At 37.4% G+C, this 18,847-nt stretch overlaps 1 protein-coding gene across 1 annotated transcript; it reads left to right on the top strand.

The window, feature by feature from the left end:
- Positions 1-2,665: 2,665 nt before the first annotated feature.
- SLC10A2 (solute carrier family 10 member 2) lies at positions 2,666-12,111 on the top strand (the record flags this gene model as incomplete). Its single annotated transcript, XM_079543354.1, has 6 exons — positions 2,666-3,111; positions 6,413-6,531; positions 7,654-7,742; positions 9,790-9,965; positions 10,756-10,913; positions 11,978-12,111. 6 exons carry the CDS (start codon positions 2,666-2,668, stop codon positions 12,109-12,111), a joined length of 1,122 nt encoding a protein of 373 aa, XP_079399480.1.
- Between the last annotated feature and the right edge of the window lie 6,736 nt (positions 12,112-18,847).

The raw sequence follows: 18,847 nt of genomic DNA, 5'->3' as shown, positions 1-18,847 counted from the left end.
TGTAAGAAGAAGAATGAGTTTTCTGTTTATCTGAGATCTTGGAGCCTTCTTTTCCCTTAATCTACTCCTTATTATTTTGCTTTTTGTCCTATAAAACATATCAGAGTCACACAGATGTGGCACTAATCACAGGGCAGGGCTTGCCAGCTGCCAGCGAGTCTGACATTATCCCATCAAGCATCCAGCAGTGACTTAGGAGATAAGTCATGTAGTTGATCCACTTTTAAAGAAACAGGTGCCATGTGGGCATGCTGGGAAACTCTTTCTATTATTTCCCCTCAATGGTTCACCATTAAAAGCAATAAATAAAAAATAAAATAAGGTAATACCTATCATTTTGCACACTGAGTGTAGGCACAAAATGCTGAGACATTTAGTGGGAGTCTTGCTTGTTGAAGATAATTACAGCTTAGCTTATTAGTCTAGAAAAAAAAATGAAGTATGGAAAACTAAAGATGTTTGGGAGTCACCTGCTGTACTTTACATTTTGGATTAGGTTTTAGTATAAGATCTACATTTATATATCTTGGATATAGATAAAGAAGCATCATAATTCGTCCCTTTAAAATATTCCCAGTTTTGGAGAAGCTCGAGAGTGTAAAACAAGAAAGAGACTAATGGCTTGTAGGGTCTGGAAAACATGAGATCAATTCATGTATGCTACACAGTCAGAAGAACTGTAAAATATCCCAGCTTCCCAGTGTTTTCTTCTTGTTACTACTGTTACTGCTGCTGTTTTGGCATGAAGAACTCATCTAACTGTTCTAGTGAATTTTTTTATTATTATTATTTTTTTATTTTTTTGCTTGCTTGTATGGTATATTAATTTCACAATGTTGTGTTGTTTAATGCATGAATATTCAAACAGCATCCACCCAGAAGGATGATAGCCACAATTCTATTGCACTTACATGGCACGGTTTTGGTAGCAGGGGGCTGTATGGGTGGCCTCTATGAGCAGAGCCCAGCACTGCCCCATGTCAGAGTAAAGTCAGCTCCAGCTACTCCAAAAGGACACACAGCTGCCAGAGCTGAGCTATGGATGACACTGTTGGTGTCTCTGGGAGGGCAGATTAAAGGAAAACTGCTGTACAACAGCAGCTGGGAAAGAGGAGTGAGAAATGTGAGAAGACAGCCCTACAGCCATCCAGGTCAGTGCAGAAGGAGGGCAGGAGGTGCTCCAGGCACAGAGCAGAAGCTCCCTGAAGCACAGGAGAGGCCCAGAGAGGAGCAGGCCATCCCCTGCAGCCCACAGGCACCACATGGAGTAGATCTCCCTATTCAGTCATGGAGGAGCCCACGGGGCAGCAATTAATGGGGTCTGAAGGAGCTCACAGCCCATGGAGAACCCTCACAGGAGCAGGTCTCAGATCAGGGATCACATCAAAGGGCACATGTTCTGCTTCAGCTTGGCCGGAGCTGGCTACAGCGAGTTCCAAAGCAACATGCCAGCCCCACAGTCCCACTCTCTTTGCCCAGCCCAGCGAACAAATCTCCATTCTCCTCTTTTGTCACCTCCCAGTGCTCTTTCTCTCAACATCCAACATTTCTAGCATAAGCTGGAGCACAACATGAGAGTGCCAGGTGCAACTGGCAAAAGTTGGCTAGGAGGACCACAAATCTCCTGCTGCCCCAGCAAGCCCAGCCCATGCCACCTCCCCTTCCTTCCCGAAGTGACGGGTTCAGCACAGGGGTAGATGTGGCCTGGAGTGAGGTGAGACACAGACACCTGGTCATTGTGTACATGGACTGATGGGACATGAAGATGTCAGGGTGTCAGCTCCTACAGTTGTGCTGCATGAGCCAAAGCCAAAATACAGGCAACCTTTAAGCAGACTGCAGGAAAATTCAAGGCTAGGATCCTAACCATTTTAAGGACTACATGGAAACTGAGAAAGAATGATAAGTAGTGCAACTAAACACAATTAGAATGTTGGCACTGTACACCAGTCATAACTTCTATTACACCAGAAATACAGTCGAACTTGGATCACATCCCATTCAGTATGACTCCCTGCATTCAGTAGACCCTTGCACCTGAATGCTGTGGCACATAGCATGGTGTGACACTTCGCAGCTCTGCCTGCAGCACTCCCTAGACAGGATTGAGGTTTTGACTGCTCTACTGCAGTTGCAGAGAAGTTCTTACAATCCCCTAAAATGCAGCCTTGTGCAGTATTTAGAAGGTGAATCTTTTTTCCTTGCTCAGTGCCTCTACCCAGGTTTTTTTGAGTATCGGTTACTCCTTTCAGCCCTGCACATCCTTGTAACGCACACATTGTTCACGCAGGAGCAGCTTTCCTAAAGGCATGCAAGAAATTCAAAGAATGAAATCTAAACTTTCTTTTCCTCCTGTGATTTTCATTTTGTGTGCTTAGCTATTCCACAAGCCTCCTTTACACCCTTACATATTAACACATTCTCTCGATGTGGGATTCCTCATTATCATATGAATAAATGATTGATTACCACCATATCAGCAAGCATAACTTTTATAACCATATGAATCAGCATTGTGCCAAACCCTTAAGGAATAGTAACAGCGTCCAGGTATTTATTGAACTTTATTGCTTCCTGGATCATTTAAAAAGAGTGGCTGACAAACAATCATTTACACAGGCTTGAAAATTTGCCTCGGATTCTCTGAGCAGTTCTGCATTTCAAAATGCAGGATTACTTACTTTCTCAGCATTTTAACACCAAGTTGCTGGACAACTCCACAGCTTGTCCAGCTGTGGACAACTCCACAGCTTGTCCAGAAAATGCTACTATTTGTACTGGTACATCTTGTGTGTTACCAGAAGATACTTTTAACCAGACTTTGAATGTAGTTTTAAGCACTGTTCTAACAGTCATGCTGGCTTTGGTGATGTTCTCCATGGGTTGCAATGTGGAAATCAAAAACTTTTTGAACCACATAAGAAGACCCTGGGGTATTTTTGTGGGTTTTCTCTGTCAGTTTGGAATTATGCCTCTCACAGCCTTCTTGCTGTCAGTGGCCTTTAATGTGCTTCCTATTCAAGCCGTTGTGGTGATGATCATGGGATGCTGTCCAGGAGGCACAGCCTCTAATGTCGTTGCCTACTGGGTGGATGGTGACATGGACCTAAGGTAAGAGTGATTGTTTTCTAAAATGTTCACATGGCTTTTTGTAAATTTTGTGTTGAAAAGGACCGTCTGATTTTTTTCTTGTCTTGGTTGATGTGTGGTGAAACTTTCTTCCTGTAGAGATATTTAGTTACTATAGTACTAATAAATATAACCAGACTAGAATTATTGTTAGATCTTGATAACTCATTAGGAAGATATCATAACAAAATTGTGAATTTTAGAGAATGTCTTTGCTATAAGATCTCAAATTCTTCGTAAAATAGCACACTAAGTTTTATGAACTCATTGACTAAATAAGACTTATATTTGTGATTTTGTTTCTCCAAGACCTGGGGCAATTAAAAAAATATAATAAAGATTTTTTTTCATACACAGTCCTGTGTATGAAAGAGCAGCTATGCAACATTTTTTTGAAAAAATGTTTCTTGAAAGAAACCACCTGTGGAAAAATATTTTTCCTCCTTTTGTGTTCTGCACAATGAACAGACAGGCATAGCCTTTCTCTTTGGGTACTAATACAAAAGGAAATTGCTTATGACAATTTTACATGCTCCTGGCACCTTCTGCAAAGTCTTCAAACTGAAGGAAATTTTTACAGGCGAAAAACTACTGATTAATGCAGTCCTGTGCATGAGCTGCTATGCAAAAACTCCACTGTGACCAAGCGTGATGGTCTCTGACTGGGTGCTCCAAACTCAGAAACAAATATGTAGGATATGTAGTGAAGTCTTGGACAGCAAACACGCTGTAGAAATGCATCGTACTCCTGATGAAAATTTCTTGGGGCGTTCATTAACTCTAACAGCTTTTAAAAATGAGCCATCTTTTTTTCTTTTCATATCCTGATTACTCTGCTCTAAAATAAACACGATAATTTCTCCATTTCCTGCAGAGAAACATAAATTGGAGCATTCATCCAATTTATCATATGCCAGTCTGAACTAGAAGTGGAAAAAATAATAGAAGTAAGAAAGATGTGGAGTCAGAGCAAATTGACTAAGAATGTTAATATTTGTGGCTTTAATAAGACATTTTTTCCATCCTTTGAAAACAGTGAACTTTTCTGTTACACACAGGTGTTAATGTAATGTCTGCGTTCGAATTATGTATGAAGTCAGCCCCCGCTAATCACCAGCTTCCTCACTGTGGAGGAAAAACCTATGATAGTAGAAACTATAAGACAATTTATTTCAATGAATGCGGGTCTGAGAAAACATAGATAAAAAGACATCCAGCACAAGTCTTAAATTCCATCCTAATCTTTCCTTGGAAGAATACACTGAGCTAAGCTGTTCTTTGTCAGGTCTGTATAATCAGAATCCTAATTGATGATGCTATAAATACGAGTAGAATTTATAACTCATGATGGTGGCAGAGGGTGAGGTAAATTGGAAACACATACTAAATATTATTCTTCAGGTAAAAGCCTTTACCTTAAGATTTCAAAGGCTTTTGATCACTACGTTTTTACAATAATTCAAGGACTAGAGGAAACAGGAGGTACAGCAAGTGATGCAATTATAATCAGTCTTGATAGAATAACAGTACAAGTAGCTTGGCTGGTTTCTGTAGCCAGCACAGCATATCAGACTAAGTTTTGCCTTTAAGTGATATTTTATCTTTGTATATAATAAGCCATCGACATTATCTACAGTCCTGCTCAACACTTCCTAGTGCAGTTAAATCATAAGCTAGGGCAAGAATTAATTTTCTACTATTTGTGTAAAGATAATGTGGAAGATAAAGTATGAGGTTTTGTACCTTTCTTAGTAGTTCAGACCCAGATAATATCCCCTGAAATTTCCCATAGGGACACCAGTTTTAGACATTTCTTGCTAACTCATAAGAACTTCTTTTGCGTTACCATTTCCTCTCCTCCATAGCTCCTCTGGGAGCTGCTGCAAGAACAGGGATTGGGGTTAGCAAATGATCAGCCTTTGTAGTAGGATGTAGATATAGAAACTGTGAAAATATGTAGGAAATATAGACACATGAGCTCTTTAATAACTTGAATCTTTATCAGACCTGGGTAAAAGACCATTGATCTTTTTCCTTTATGTGTAAGAATTCTCTTTCCAGAGTCTCCCACGTAATTATATCCAACAACACTGAATCAGAGTCAAAGAAATCAAAACTAAAGCAAGTATTTCTGCTGTTTCTGTATGAATTCTTCCAGATATCTCTGAATGTATCCAGTTTGTGTATCTGTAGCTTCTGTTATGAGAGTAAACTACATCAAAGATCTGTCAAAAGGGAGGCTCATGAGGAAGTTTCCGAAGTCTCTCAAGTAAAGCCTTCTGTCATTATTTTTACCTCATAGGAGAATGATATGAAAGCAACATTTTATCTACACTACAAAGAAAAATTTGACTATATCCTCCATTTCAATCTGTCTTTTTCCCTGTCTCACTCTGTCTTCCATTGTCCAGCAGAATGCTCATTTTTCAACAAAGTATACCAGGCTCAAGAGATTCAAGATTTGGAACAGGTTACCCAGCAAAGTGCTCCAAACCTGGAAGCATTCAAGGCCAGGCTGAACAAGACTTTGAGCAACTGGATCTACAGGGAGATGTTCCTGTCTATAGCAGGGGGGTGGAACTAGATGATGTTAGATGTCTCTTCCAACCCAAACCATTCTGTGATTCTATGATTCTAAAACTTTATATTTTAACACAAAAACATCTTTGAACAAACCAAGGAAGCAACAATACTTACGCTCAGCTTCAAAGTGTAATTATCAGTACCTGCTCTTTGGCCTAGAGCAGGAAAAGTCAGAAAAGGGAAATTTATTATCTTGTACTTCCTAGATGATTAATGTGTTTTTTGTTGTTGTTTATTTGTTTGTTTGTTGTTGTTGATATTGTTTGCTTTTTGGCCTTGGAGAGAAATTCTAAAATAGTCCAGAACTGATAGTGAAATGGAAAGTGGCTGTTGATCCATGTTGCTGATCTTTCAGAGGCCAGCCAGTCAGCGTGCGTACAGACTTGCCAACAGTCCTTCCTGATGATTGCCACTCTGCTTCTTTGTTTGTACTGAAATTTGTTGTACTGTGCTCTGCACTGTAACGTATTGCTTAATGTCTGCAGAACATGTTGGTATTTATGTGTTTTTTTTCTTTTATTTTTTCAGCAGAACCATTCTTTGCATTTAGCTTTTTTTCCAACTTGACATATGGATAAATTGGCTGTAGCCAGCAGCATTTCTTGCATATCTTTACATAAGCTGCTAAGTCATAATAAGGAAATGAAGAGAGCATAGTCTAGCATGAGACAAATTGTCACTTAAACCAATTTCTTTGCAGCATCAGCATGACAACGTGCTCCACAATTCTCGCAATGGGGATGATGCCACTCTGTCTTTTTATTTATACTAAGATGTGGACCGATTCCAGTGAAATTGTACTCCCCTATGACAGCATTGGTAAGTCAAGCAAACCACACTTTCCCTTCTGACTCTTCTTTATTTTCCTTCTAGTAACAAACACTCTTACACTATCACCATCCTGCAGAAGCATAAAGAAATTACCTCAGACATTTTAAAAATATGTATTTTCCTACTTTTCAGTGATTTTGGTGGGAATTAGGTACCTAGATCACTTCAAGTCATCCACAGCTCTTCAGATCAAATATTTTATTATAAACACAGTATAGTTATTTTTCACAAGTTTGTGCATTCTTTTTAAATAGTTTAGAAACCTGCATGGTACTGGGATAAGAGTAATTCATACAGAAATAGCTGCTTTCCCTGGATGAAAGCATTGGTAACAGCTTTAAGGCACAATCCTGCAAAGAGCTAAGAGCTGAGGCCGTATCTGGCAAAGTACTTAAGCACATGTGGATAATTAAGCAAGCGATTAAAACTGCTGAGTCTCATTGAAAAGCTGCAATCTACACCACCAGGAGTGGCTTCATTTGACTTCCTGTCAGAAATCTCATCCAGTTACAAAGAGAAAATAGTCAAAGCATTTAGAAATATATGCTCCAGTGCTTTGCAGAACTGTAGCCCTGTTGCTTATCACGTTCAGTCCCATGTTGTGGTTATCTTACAAAGCCAGCAGATCACTTTCATATTCTTCAATTTCAATTCCCACTGTCCTGGGAAAAAAAAAAAAATCACATATATTGCTTGTGCTTTCAAAAAACATGCTGGAGAAAGAAGGCCGGAACAAAAGAAGCTCTAAACCATTTGTTGATTTGATACAGTAGTGAAACACCTGCAGACAAAGTGGACATTTAATATAGCTACACACATCACAGGATAGTGGTGATTAGTGCACTCAAATTTCTGTCTGCCTTTTTGATTCAGGTGAATGAGCATGTAGCTCAGCTGAATGGCAATTACTTCAACAGGTTGCCAAAGATAACAGACTGTAGAAAAGCAAATGGGCAGGTGCTGGTACAGTGTGCATGTGTTGGGGTGTGAATACCAGAAACATCCACCGTAGGCTTCCTCTATACCTCCGGCTGCTCCACACGGTGAATGCTCCCATCATGAACTTCGACATGATATGTGGGTTTATCTTTTTTCTTTTCTTTTTTACAGGAATTTCACTGGTAGCTCTTGTAGTTCCTGTTTCATTTGGAGTATTTGTTAATCACAAATGGCCCAGTAAAGCAAAAATAATACTTAAGGTAGGATTTGTACTGCTGAAGCATTGGTAATTATAGACAAATTATGAAATCTGTAGCACCACTGAAGCAGCATATTACTATTCATAGTATTCGTATCTGAGAGTCTTGGAGTTTTCAGCAGAAAGCAAATGAAATACTGCAGAAATGTATTGCTTTCCCCCTGCACAAACGTGCATTAGTCGTACATGTTATTAGAAGCTATCATCAAAGAGCATACTTTTTTTTTTGGCTAGAACTATGCTAGCAACTGAGTTCAGTTTATAATGTAAACTGAAAATTGGAAGGAAGATCAGTCAGGTCAAATGGAATTTTTCCTTCAAAATAGTACAAAATGAAGACATTCTGGGTCAAACAAAAATATTTCCACTTTTAAACCAATTTATCATTTTTTGGCAATTTTGAGTGTGAAGTTGATTTAAATATGCATATATATATGTGTGTGTGTGTTGAAAATGTTCCAATATTTTAAAATTATAAGAAAAGTATTCAGAAAGTTCAACTATATTTGCAAGATAGATTCAGAAGCATTGAATCCATGATTTTTTGGCAAAAACAGACCTTACCAAAATAGTAATAGTAACAGCTTATCTGCATTTTATGTTAACAGAAAATTAATCATTCTGAATATTTTCCTGCTCAGTTCAAAGTGATTCTCAGATGTGCTGAGAATCCTTGGCCTTTCTTGACTACCCTAATTTAATATAAACATTTTCTACATTTTCTTAAACATAACCTGACAAGTGGTTACCTATATTTTATTATTCCTTTTCTGCTATCAGCTCAGAAATTACAGAATGCAAATAACTCCTTTTAACTCCCAGTAATTTTCATGAAATTTTTATTTATCCTGTTATGTTTCTAAATGTATCCATACCTTATTTAAGAACATGAATGTTATTGAGATATGATTTCAAAACAGTGCTGTTCCTGCATGTTCAGTTAAGGGAAAGTCATGGACTTGAGCTCACATGAGAAGATAATCTAGTTACTCTTTCAGCAAAACACTATTTTATCATTGTTTGTACTGAGTGGGCGAGCAACCCACAGTAGATTCCACTGCCAGTTTGCTTCATATTGGACAATGAAGCATCAAGCAAAGACTGAACTGTAGCTGTCAGATTAAAGTCCAGATAGTGAGAAATGGAGATAAGAGCACAATATGAAACAGAATAGCTTGTCATGGCTAGACCCTGTTACTTTTTCCTAGGTGCGTGTGGTTAATATCTCAGTCAAACAAAAGCACTTGTTGACTCAGTGCCCTTAAAAAGATTCAGTCAAAGATTGATGAAGCCAGTTCAATGAGAATACACCTTTTAGCTAAAAAATGGATTACTCCTTCACTTAACCATAGATATCTGGTGAGATCTCTTGCAACATATACCATAATTGAGATATTGAGATAAATTGAATATTTACAAGAGAATGTGTTATCCTTTACCTTGGCAAGAAGCAGTGAGGATCTCAGTATGTTCAGCCACAGAAAATAAGATTAACTCAGTGACTATGTCTATATAGAAATGCATATGAGCTCACAGCCAGTTCTCATACACAATATTTTCAGCCACAACAAATATTTATTCCTTCACTTGACAAATAATTTCCTAGCACCAACAATCTAGCATCTAATTAGCATATACTGTGCTAAGCCCCAAACTGTGACTGTTCAAAGAGTGGGAAGGAAAAGTGCATTATTCTAGCTATTAGACTACTATTTTCCCAGTAATGCTGGGAAAAATCTAATATCCAAGTTGTTCTTCATCTATGTTACAGCTCTGAAGTTTTTAATGTTTAATTTTAGCTGAGCTTTGATCTGTCTGTAGTCACACTTTGAAGTACATTTTACAGCTCTATTTTTGGGAAAATGGCAGTGATCTAATCTGTGTGATTTCCATGAATTAGATGGCAGTAAACATTTAGCTTTATGTTTAATAAGATGTTTCAGTGGCTCGGCTAAAGGCATTCAAATGTGTGTTTGACATTGTGTTTGTTGTCACAAAATTTCAGTGAAGTCTCTTATTCACACCATCTTTCCTCTTTTTTCTCACAGATTGGTTCCATAGTAGGAGCAGTTCTCATTGTCATCATTGCTGTGGTTGGGGGAATACTCTACAAAGGCTCATGGGTTATCACACCTAAGCTATGGATCATTGGTACCATATTTCCAGCAGCTGGCTATTGTTTAGGATTCTTTCTGGCTCGTCTCGCTGGTCTGTCTTGGAGCAGGTATAGATTTCTCTCTGACATAGACTTATAGTCTTATTTCATCTGTGAAGAAAGCTTTTATTTAAGAAATAATCAATGCTGAGAATGATTCCTAAATATTCGTTTTGCAACAGATCACTCATTCCCCAACCATGTTTCTAATGTACAGCATGTAAATAAAACTTATAACGTTTACATTTTTATCTATGGATTATGACTAGTATTTCCTCCTGTCTTTCTCATGTGTGCCCATGTCTTGGACTTCAAAGAAAGTGAGCAGAATAGACCTAACAAACAAATGGGTTGTGGCAAGTAAAACTTCTAATGAAGAAACAGCAGCCTATAATTTAGAGTACTGTTTCAAAAGAGAGGGAGAATAAAGTTTCAGATTGGATACCAGGAAAAGGTTCTTCATTGAGAAGGTGGCTGGGCACTGGAACAGGCTCCCAGAGTAGTGGTCACAGCCCCAAGCTGACAGAGTTCAAGGAGCATTTCAGATGTATGGTTTGGATTTTGGGTGGTCCTTTGCGGGGCCAGGAGTTGAACTTAATAACCTTTGTGGATCCCTTCCAACTCAGGATATTCTATGATTCTACAATCAATAGTGTTGACTATAGCATATAATATTCCCCTGCAATTGCTTAATTGGCATAAAATGCATGTGTTCTGGTTCTAAAAATTCTATCACTTGTAAGCTGAGGAGTGCTATTTTTTCATTTATCTGTGTGGATCCTGACTTTGCAGACACCTAGTAAAGAAGAGGAATGCACAGGATGCCATTTCACAGTTGTTATTGTGTTATTCCCTTTAGATGTCGTACGGTGTCTCTGGAAACAGGCATGCAAAACACTCAGCTCTGTTCAACAATTGTACAGCTCTCCTTCACCGCTGAACAACTTGAACTGATGTTTACTTTCCCACTCATCTACAGCATTTTCCAGTTGACGTTTGCAGGAATGATTTTAGGAGGTATAGTACAGATATTGATATTTTCTGTTAGAACATTATTATTATTGCTATCATCATCAGCCTCATTTTCTGTCAATATGCAGAAAACAGGAACATACACTTGAGAGAGAAAAATAATCAAATGGAAAACAGTTAACTTAATAATGGCTCGAATTATCACTGTTCATCACCACTGTGCTGTGTGGGACAATATAAGGATCAGTTTAAGATTTGGAAGGCCCTTTACTTTTCAGAACAAGGGAAGCAATCTGTCACCTACAACTGACTGCAGAAGTATACTTTGGGCAGAGATTTGTTATTACCCTTTCCTGAAGAAAGGCAAAGGTGCCTTCCTCTTGAGCCCTCTACCACTCCAAAGTGCCTGAGCTTACAGTTTCACACCAGGACCATCCTGAAAAGCATACAGCTTGACATACATCGAGAGAAAGATTAGTTTCACAGCTAATATGAGAACGGAAATCTTCTGTTATAAGGTCCCTTTTTACTTCTACATACACCTCATATGCATTGCACTAGAAGTACACACCTAACCTACTGAGGATTGAAACTTTATCCTTTTTGTTCACCCCCAAAACTAGCTGGGACTTTTTAGCTCCCAGTCACAAACGAGCCAACTTACCAGGCATCTCAAGCACTGTCCCAGGGACACAACCTGGGAGCTATATCCCCACTTCTTTCCAAGGTGGCAACTGCATGACAATGGAAGAACTGTTTTTCTTCACTTTGGCTTAGTTTCTACCAAATAAGATTTGTGTAGAAGACTGAGTCCCACAGATCCAGCCAATTGCCCAAAGGCTTCCCAATAAAGATAGGCAGTACTTTTATTAGGAACAAAAAGCAGTCATGCATTAAAAAAAAAATCAAACATTTTCCTTATTATTTTCTAAACATACTTCTTTAGTAATGAGAGTTGCTGACATAGAATAGTTAAATCTGACTTTAAATAAACTGTATTGAGCTATTTGAATATTTTATCAACATAATGTAATAAAGGGTTGCATGCTTATATGTGAATGCAGTATTTTTCAGTCATTGTTATAACGTTTTTAATATTAATTTTCCAGCCTACCGTTTATACCTAAAACACTGTGTCAAAACTAATATGGATGTTGAGAAAACAGAAGAAAAAGATGACTCTAAATCAATTTCGTCACGTACTAAAGAAAATGGAGGATTTGTATCAGACGAGAAAAAATAGTCAATTCCCTCTCTGGTTTCAACCAGCTGAAGAGATGAAAGATATATGGTTTACTTAAAACTTGCTTTCAGATGCCGTTGCTTTACATTTTTGCTAAATATTTAGCAAAAGATGGAGTTTTGATGATACCAGACAGTGAGACTTCAAAATGATTAACTTAAAAAAAATTTCTGCTTTGATTTTCAACATGGTTGCTACCACAATTTTAACATTTCTTCTTCAATATAATTTCCTAAAATATTTAATGTATTATTATGGTTTCTGTAAAGAAGAAAAAAATAAAGTTGAGCCATTGCTTAAAAAAAAAAAAAGCAGATACTTGTTTTGCAGATTCTGGATCATGATCCAGCAAATCAGTCTGCTAGCCTCAGTCCCTGCCCCAAACAAAGATAAATCTTCTATAAGTGCCTGAGCATCAATAGGAGTTGATGTGGAAGATCTGATAAAGCTGGGGGACTTCCACTGAACATGAATCAACCATGAAATTGAAACAAGCTAGTAATGAAACAAAGTTTCATTTAGGTTACTCTGGGCAGGCTAAAGTTATTCCACTGTACTAATTGCTTGAAGCATTAATTTCTTCTAAAGCTATAAGTTTCACAAATGCATAGTACATTGTATGTCAAGACTCTTTTATTTTTTTTTCATTGGGTTAATGAAAACTAAAAGCTTTGCATCTTCAGTCTGATCTTTAGGTGCTATAAACATGAGCAGAGAGATAAAGCTTAGGAGATAAGTCTAAGGCCATTTGAATGACAGCTACATGCAGAAAAGCAAGGTGAGTTTTGGGAAATGTGCTATCAAGTGTAGTTGAGAGTCATAAATTTCTGTGGTTGTACAAAAGCAGTAAGTTTGCATGTTCATGATTTTAAGACATAGTTTAAGATGTAGTTAATGACTGTGATATTTTAATTATATAAACCACAAACCAACATAATTGGATGTAAATATACATTATTTGTCTGAAAATTCAAGGGCACATATGGAAAACTGTCCTAAGTATGTGAAGAAATAGCATAATTTTAAGAGAAATAGTACAGTAAATTTTTTGCAGCTGTAATTTTTTGTGAATACATTCAGTAACATTAGTCCTTGTAGCTCTTATGCAAAGAAAACATCCAGAGAACTTCAGATGAAATAAGTGAGAGCTTGGCTGACCAAAAACTTTAAGAGTGAGCCAACTGTCAACACATGGAAACTATACACCTCTTTGTCATATTCAAGTGGACCTTCTGAGGTGTTATGAGTTGAAATGGCAGCTTTTCTACAAACACAACTGAAATTGTGGAATTTACGTTCCAGACGTGTAGCTTTCCACTGCTGCAGAAACGTGCCCAATATTAAACAAAAGATAAATTATTTTTATATACCATATGTGAGAGAAAGGATCTTAAAATGTTGCTGAGTTCGGAGAGGCTTGAAGCTGTTTTGCCTTCAGGTTAAGTTCAGAATGGTCATACCTCCAAGGAGGATTTCAACCCTTAGTGGAAGATAGCACATAGCTAGGTGTGATATTTTTTTTTTTATAGAATAAAGAATAAACAGAAAAATGTGTGAATTCTTCTATGGAGGAATCAGAGATGTGAAACACCACTTTCAACGAGAAAAGAATAAACTGCTACTTGTAACATCTGTGATAAGAAGTTTTATCCTGTTTCCATCTAAAAATGGGCAGCAGATGTTAGTTAGGGTAGAGTCATTCTTAGAACAAACTGCTACTCTTTCCCCATGCTGAACCCCAAAGCTTCTGTGTATTTTTAAGGGAGAATTTGAAATTGTATTGAAGAATAGTAGTCTGTCTTGCTTATACTATGTATGTGTATGTATTTAAAGCAACTGTATAAACACTGAACTGAATAAAGTCAGAAACTATTTATAATTTTGCCCACTGGAATAATTTGTGGTGGAAAGAACTGAGACTAAATCTTAACATACAGACAAAGTTTATGGCTGTGAGATGTAACAAAAATATCTCAGATTATGTGTAAGATGACTATGAGACATATGATGCCATATTTGATTTTTTTTTTTTAATGTACATGGTGTATGTGCAGTGAGGGTACCAGATGAAGCCTGGAGCTTATAGTTCCTGCAGTCATTACAATGAATTCTAGTGAGAGTTGGATGTTCCAAGTTTTGTGTGAAGTAAAGCCAGCTTAAATGTTTTGGCCAACCTATGGCTCTAGGGTACAACATACTTTAAAAAAAATCTCCGTGTCTTGCTAATTTTGCCAGAGGCAGGGTTGTGTTGACATGACAGCTCCTAAATATACAGCTGCAGGCGGCTGGGAAGCATCAATGTCCATCTATGATGCAATTGGTCTGGGCTTTCTCACAAGAACTTTTGGAGGAGCTGTGTTCTTTCTCCATAGAGAAAGAGGTCTTGAGAAAGATGTTACTTCTTTTACAGAATCACAGAATGGCCAGGGTTGGAAGGGACCTCAAGGATTATGAATCTCCAACCCCCCTGCCACATGCATGCCATTTTGCTGTAATCCCTACAAGTGCTGAGATGTGAATTTCTCTGTTAAAGGATGCTGGTGGGCTCCAGCCTTACTGCTACAGGGTTTTTTTTACATCATCAAAAGCAAGAGCCCAGTTTACAGAGGTCAATTGGTTTAATCCACTCTGCATCATCTCCTTTCAAAGGCAGTACCATTTTCGAAACGTTATTTCTATTCATTGAAACAACCTGTTGATGAGACATCACAGGATGTCCAATTAAGAAACATCAAGCAGTGATCTTCAGTCTAACAGATTCAGTTAACACTTAAACATGCTGATAATCATGTATCAATTCAGGTTGAAAAGTTACACTGATGTCTTAGCAGGTTCTAGGTTAACACAATGAGTCTACTTCTACATAGTCATGTTCTGACTATGCTGCAATTCAGGATCTCAAACCATTGCAGGAAAAATGAACTGAAGTATATCTAAGGACAAGCTTATCCCAAAATTCAAAAGGTATTTGAATTAATTGTCTGTCTCATCCCATGGTTGGTGGTATAAGGTTTGCAAAGATTCAATGATTATATATTCCAAGCCAAAGTTTGTAGCTATGTATCCGAGAACAAAGATGTGTTCTCTAGCCAGCAAAGAAAAGGAAGGACCACCAAAATTAATCAAGCCCTCTGTCTCCCATATCTGTTATATGATGAATTATTCACTGGAACTGTCTCTGTCTCTCTCTCTATAAGGGACATTTGAATGGTCTGACTAAATGCATCATTTTTTGACAATCAGATTTAACAAGAAAGATGAAATTAAATGCATCTCTTTTCTCCATAAAATCTCTGGGCATCCTTTAGTACATTTCCTTTAACCAGGAAAAAAAAAAAAAAAATCAGACAGAAGAATATAACGATTTTAATCATACAACTAATTTTTCAGCTGACCAAAAGACAAATAGAAGAAGTGATTCTATCACAAATTTGCTGTCTTAGTCATAAGAGAGTACATTTTGAATAGAACTAACGAGTAAATTGATTTGCAATTTAAGTTAAATGAGTTTGTTGCTGCAGACTAATCAGGTTATGATGTTCAAGAAACATAATTATAAACTCTGCTAATCATTATTGTTTTTGTCAGTCTATGAAAAGACAGGTGAACTTATTTTTTTGTGGTTCAGCCAATCAATATACTGTACATTTGATGCAAACCTAAAACAGTAATCAATATTCCCTATCTCTGAAAACACAGACCTTTGCTACTCAATACTTCACAATAATGCTCTTGTTCTTCCCAGATTAACAGTATCAGTTGTTCACATCCAGAATTAAAACAAGTATTGTGCAGAAGTACAATGCAGAAGTACAACCAAATTGCAACTAAACAAGACTGTCTAGATGTTCTGAGCCAGAACTGATGAGCAACACAAGAAAAACTGCTTCTGTTTGCTAAGGAATATATATTTTTTCAGAAGCACTAATATCTCAGTTAAGCTGAACACTAAATTAACTGAAAACATCAAATCAAAACCAAACAGTTAGTTGTCATGATATTTGCTGGTCTTCAAACTGGAATGGTAGATGATGGATAGTTGAAAGCCTTGAAGAAGTTTGAATATGTTTTCATGAGTAGCTATGTGCTGTGGAATTATATCACTATTTCATTTCAGTTTCCATTAAATTTATCTGTATACAAGTAATTTTCCATTGTCAACTTTCACTGTTCTTGGAAAACATGAGTCAGTACTGTCAGTAGAAAAAGATAAGCATATATGGAAAGAAAGCCATCACACCTTTCAGGCACTTGGCTTAGTATGGGAGGAATTCTGGAAGCAAAGGCATTACAGAGAACTGGGAAGGAAAGAAAAAAAAAAAAAGCCACAAAGTAAAACTCATGGGTTGAGATAAAAGCTACTAAGACAGAAAATGAAAATAGTAATAGAAATGACAATATATGCCAACTTAACAACCTATGCACTGTGCAATTATTCACCACCAGCTGATGGACATCCAGCCAGCCCTTGAGCAGCACCCCTCTCCCCAACCAACTCCCCAAGTTTTTTCAAATTATGTCATATGTCATGAAATATCCCTTTGGCCAGTTTAGCTCAGATGTTCTGGTTCTGTCCCCCCTCAGCTCCTTGTGTCCCCTCATCCCCTTGCAGTGACAGGACAGTACAAGAAGCTGAAATGTCGTTGGCTCTGTGAAGAACAGCAAAGCAACAATGAAGGCACTGATGTATTGTCAACACTGTTTTTCTCCCAGAGCCAAAACACACCAACGTACCTGACACTGTGAAGAAAGTCAACTCTGTCCCAGCTGAAATCAAGACAAAGGGCTGGGAATAAAATTCTGTGAGGACACTCAAAGCTCTGTGTGTGTAAACAAATAATATATAAAAATGTATTAGTGATATCTCTACTTGCTCATAAAAGACTTAAAATGAATCACTACAAAACTGTGTTGCCAATAACATTCAAAAGGACATAAATCAACCTCCTCCCTCAAATAATGATTTAAGAACACACAATTATAGAAATGGTAAATCGAGACTAAGATCTTTGTCCTTTTGACATCAACTTTATGGAGATTTAGCTATGAGGACTGGACTTTTGCCTTTCTAAAATTATTCAGTTGAGAAATTTATTGCAATAACTGCAAACACCTTTAAAATGCCAAGAGATAAAAAAAATCTCTATAATGAAGAAAAATCTTACTGGTCAAAACAGGGAGTTGATCAGTTCCTTTAAGTGGTGTATCTATCCCCAAGTTATGACATATCTTAGATCTTCTTATGGAAAACTACAGTATTTTCCAGGCAATCAGAGCAGTTCCCTTTCTTTACAGCACACACAGCTAGTACACACATTTTTATTCACTGCAAATGTTCACCACAGTGACAAATATTTATAATCACATACTTGCTGTTTCTATCTTACACAAATTTAACTTTGCCTGATATTGTACAGAGGTAATTTAATTGCTTCAGATACACTGATTACATATGCTGATCAGATATCATTTAGGTAATCTGATATATTATTTTAAATATGACTGCAGACCTTCTGTCTCCTTCTTTTGCAATGAGTTTATGTATTACTCATTTGGGAGATTTCATCACAGTTTTTAAAAGCCACTTTCTTCCATCTGAATTCCAAATAAATGTAAGGAGGTCATAGTAAGATGGTAAGTCCCTGTTTAAATAATTTGAGAGTACAATTAATTCCCCACAAGTGGAATTAACTACGAGGGATTAATGAAAATGTCAGGGTTATAGGCTGTGCTGCTGATGTGTTTCTAATGTCAGTAGTAAATCTGCTGTAGGTAGAACACAAATTCTTTCCACATAGGCTCTTTCTTTAAAAATATACCCAGAACTCATAAAATATCCCACAGCTGATATGGACCACTTTTCCATAAAAGCACACCTACTGTGGAAACAGAGCAAAACACACAGCTTATGGAGGTGAAGACATATTTCAGCTTTCAGAATGTCCAGGGATCAATTTAAAAATGAACAAAATTCATGTGCAAAAAAATAGACAGGAAAGAAGGGAAGAAAAACTAATTCATGGACCAGAATTTCATCGCTGGCAATTTAATATGATGCTTGATGTACAAGTCACAGCTTAGAATATCCTTAAATAACTTCTGGAAGCTGTGGAGATCTAAGCCCTTGTCTCTTACACCCTTTTTTCTCAGCACCTGCTTCTGCCACTACAGAGCTAGTTACAGTTCTGCACTTCTTGTGTCTGTGCAATCATTTCCAGAAACTGTTACATCTGAGGAAAAGTACAATCTGCTTACAGATATTTTGCCTATTGAAAGGAAAGGAAAAATCACTCAGTCTGGAAATAACAGCTGAGTAGAGGGATTCACTAGAACAGCATCTATGAAATGAATAATGTATTAGGAGGAGTAACGGGAGAAAGCTCAGAGAAAACTATTTTATGAAGACATTCGTAGTTGTCTGTAAAAGTCATCACCCTGATGACCTTTCTATTCTATATCACTTCACCCACTCCATTTCATTTTCCAGATTTTTTTCACAGCATCCATTTGGTATACAAACTGCAATTGCAGTGAGACAACATAGGACAGTTGGACCATTTGCAATACCAGAATTAGTGATGTTATTTAGAGAACTGCTGGAATACAATCGGACTCTCCATTAGAGATCATTCACTCAGAGATAACAAGTATTCCTCATGGTCTTTGCAGGCACCTACCAGAAATATGCCATGCAATCACACAGAGTGGGTGGTGAGGAGTCAGATAGATCTGGTCA

The sequence above is a fragment of the Tetrao urogallus genome (genome assembly GCF_951394365.1).
Source record: "Tetrao urogallus genome assembly, chromosome: 1".
Classification (NCBI taxonomy): domain Eukaryota; kingdom Metazoa; phylum Chordata; class Aves; order Galliformes; family Phasianidae; genus Tetrao; species Tetrao urogallus.
The sequence above is the reverse complement of the archived record's forward strand: the minus strand, read 5'-3'. Positions and strand labels throughout refer to the sequence as shown.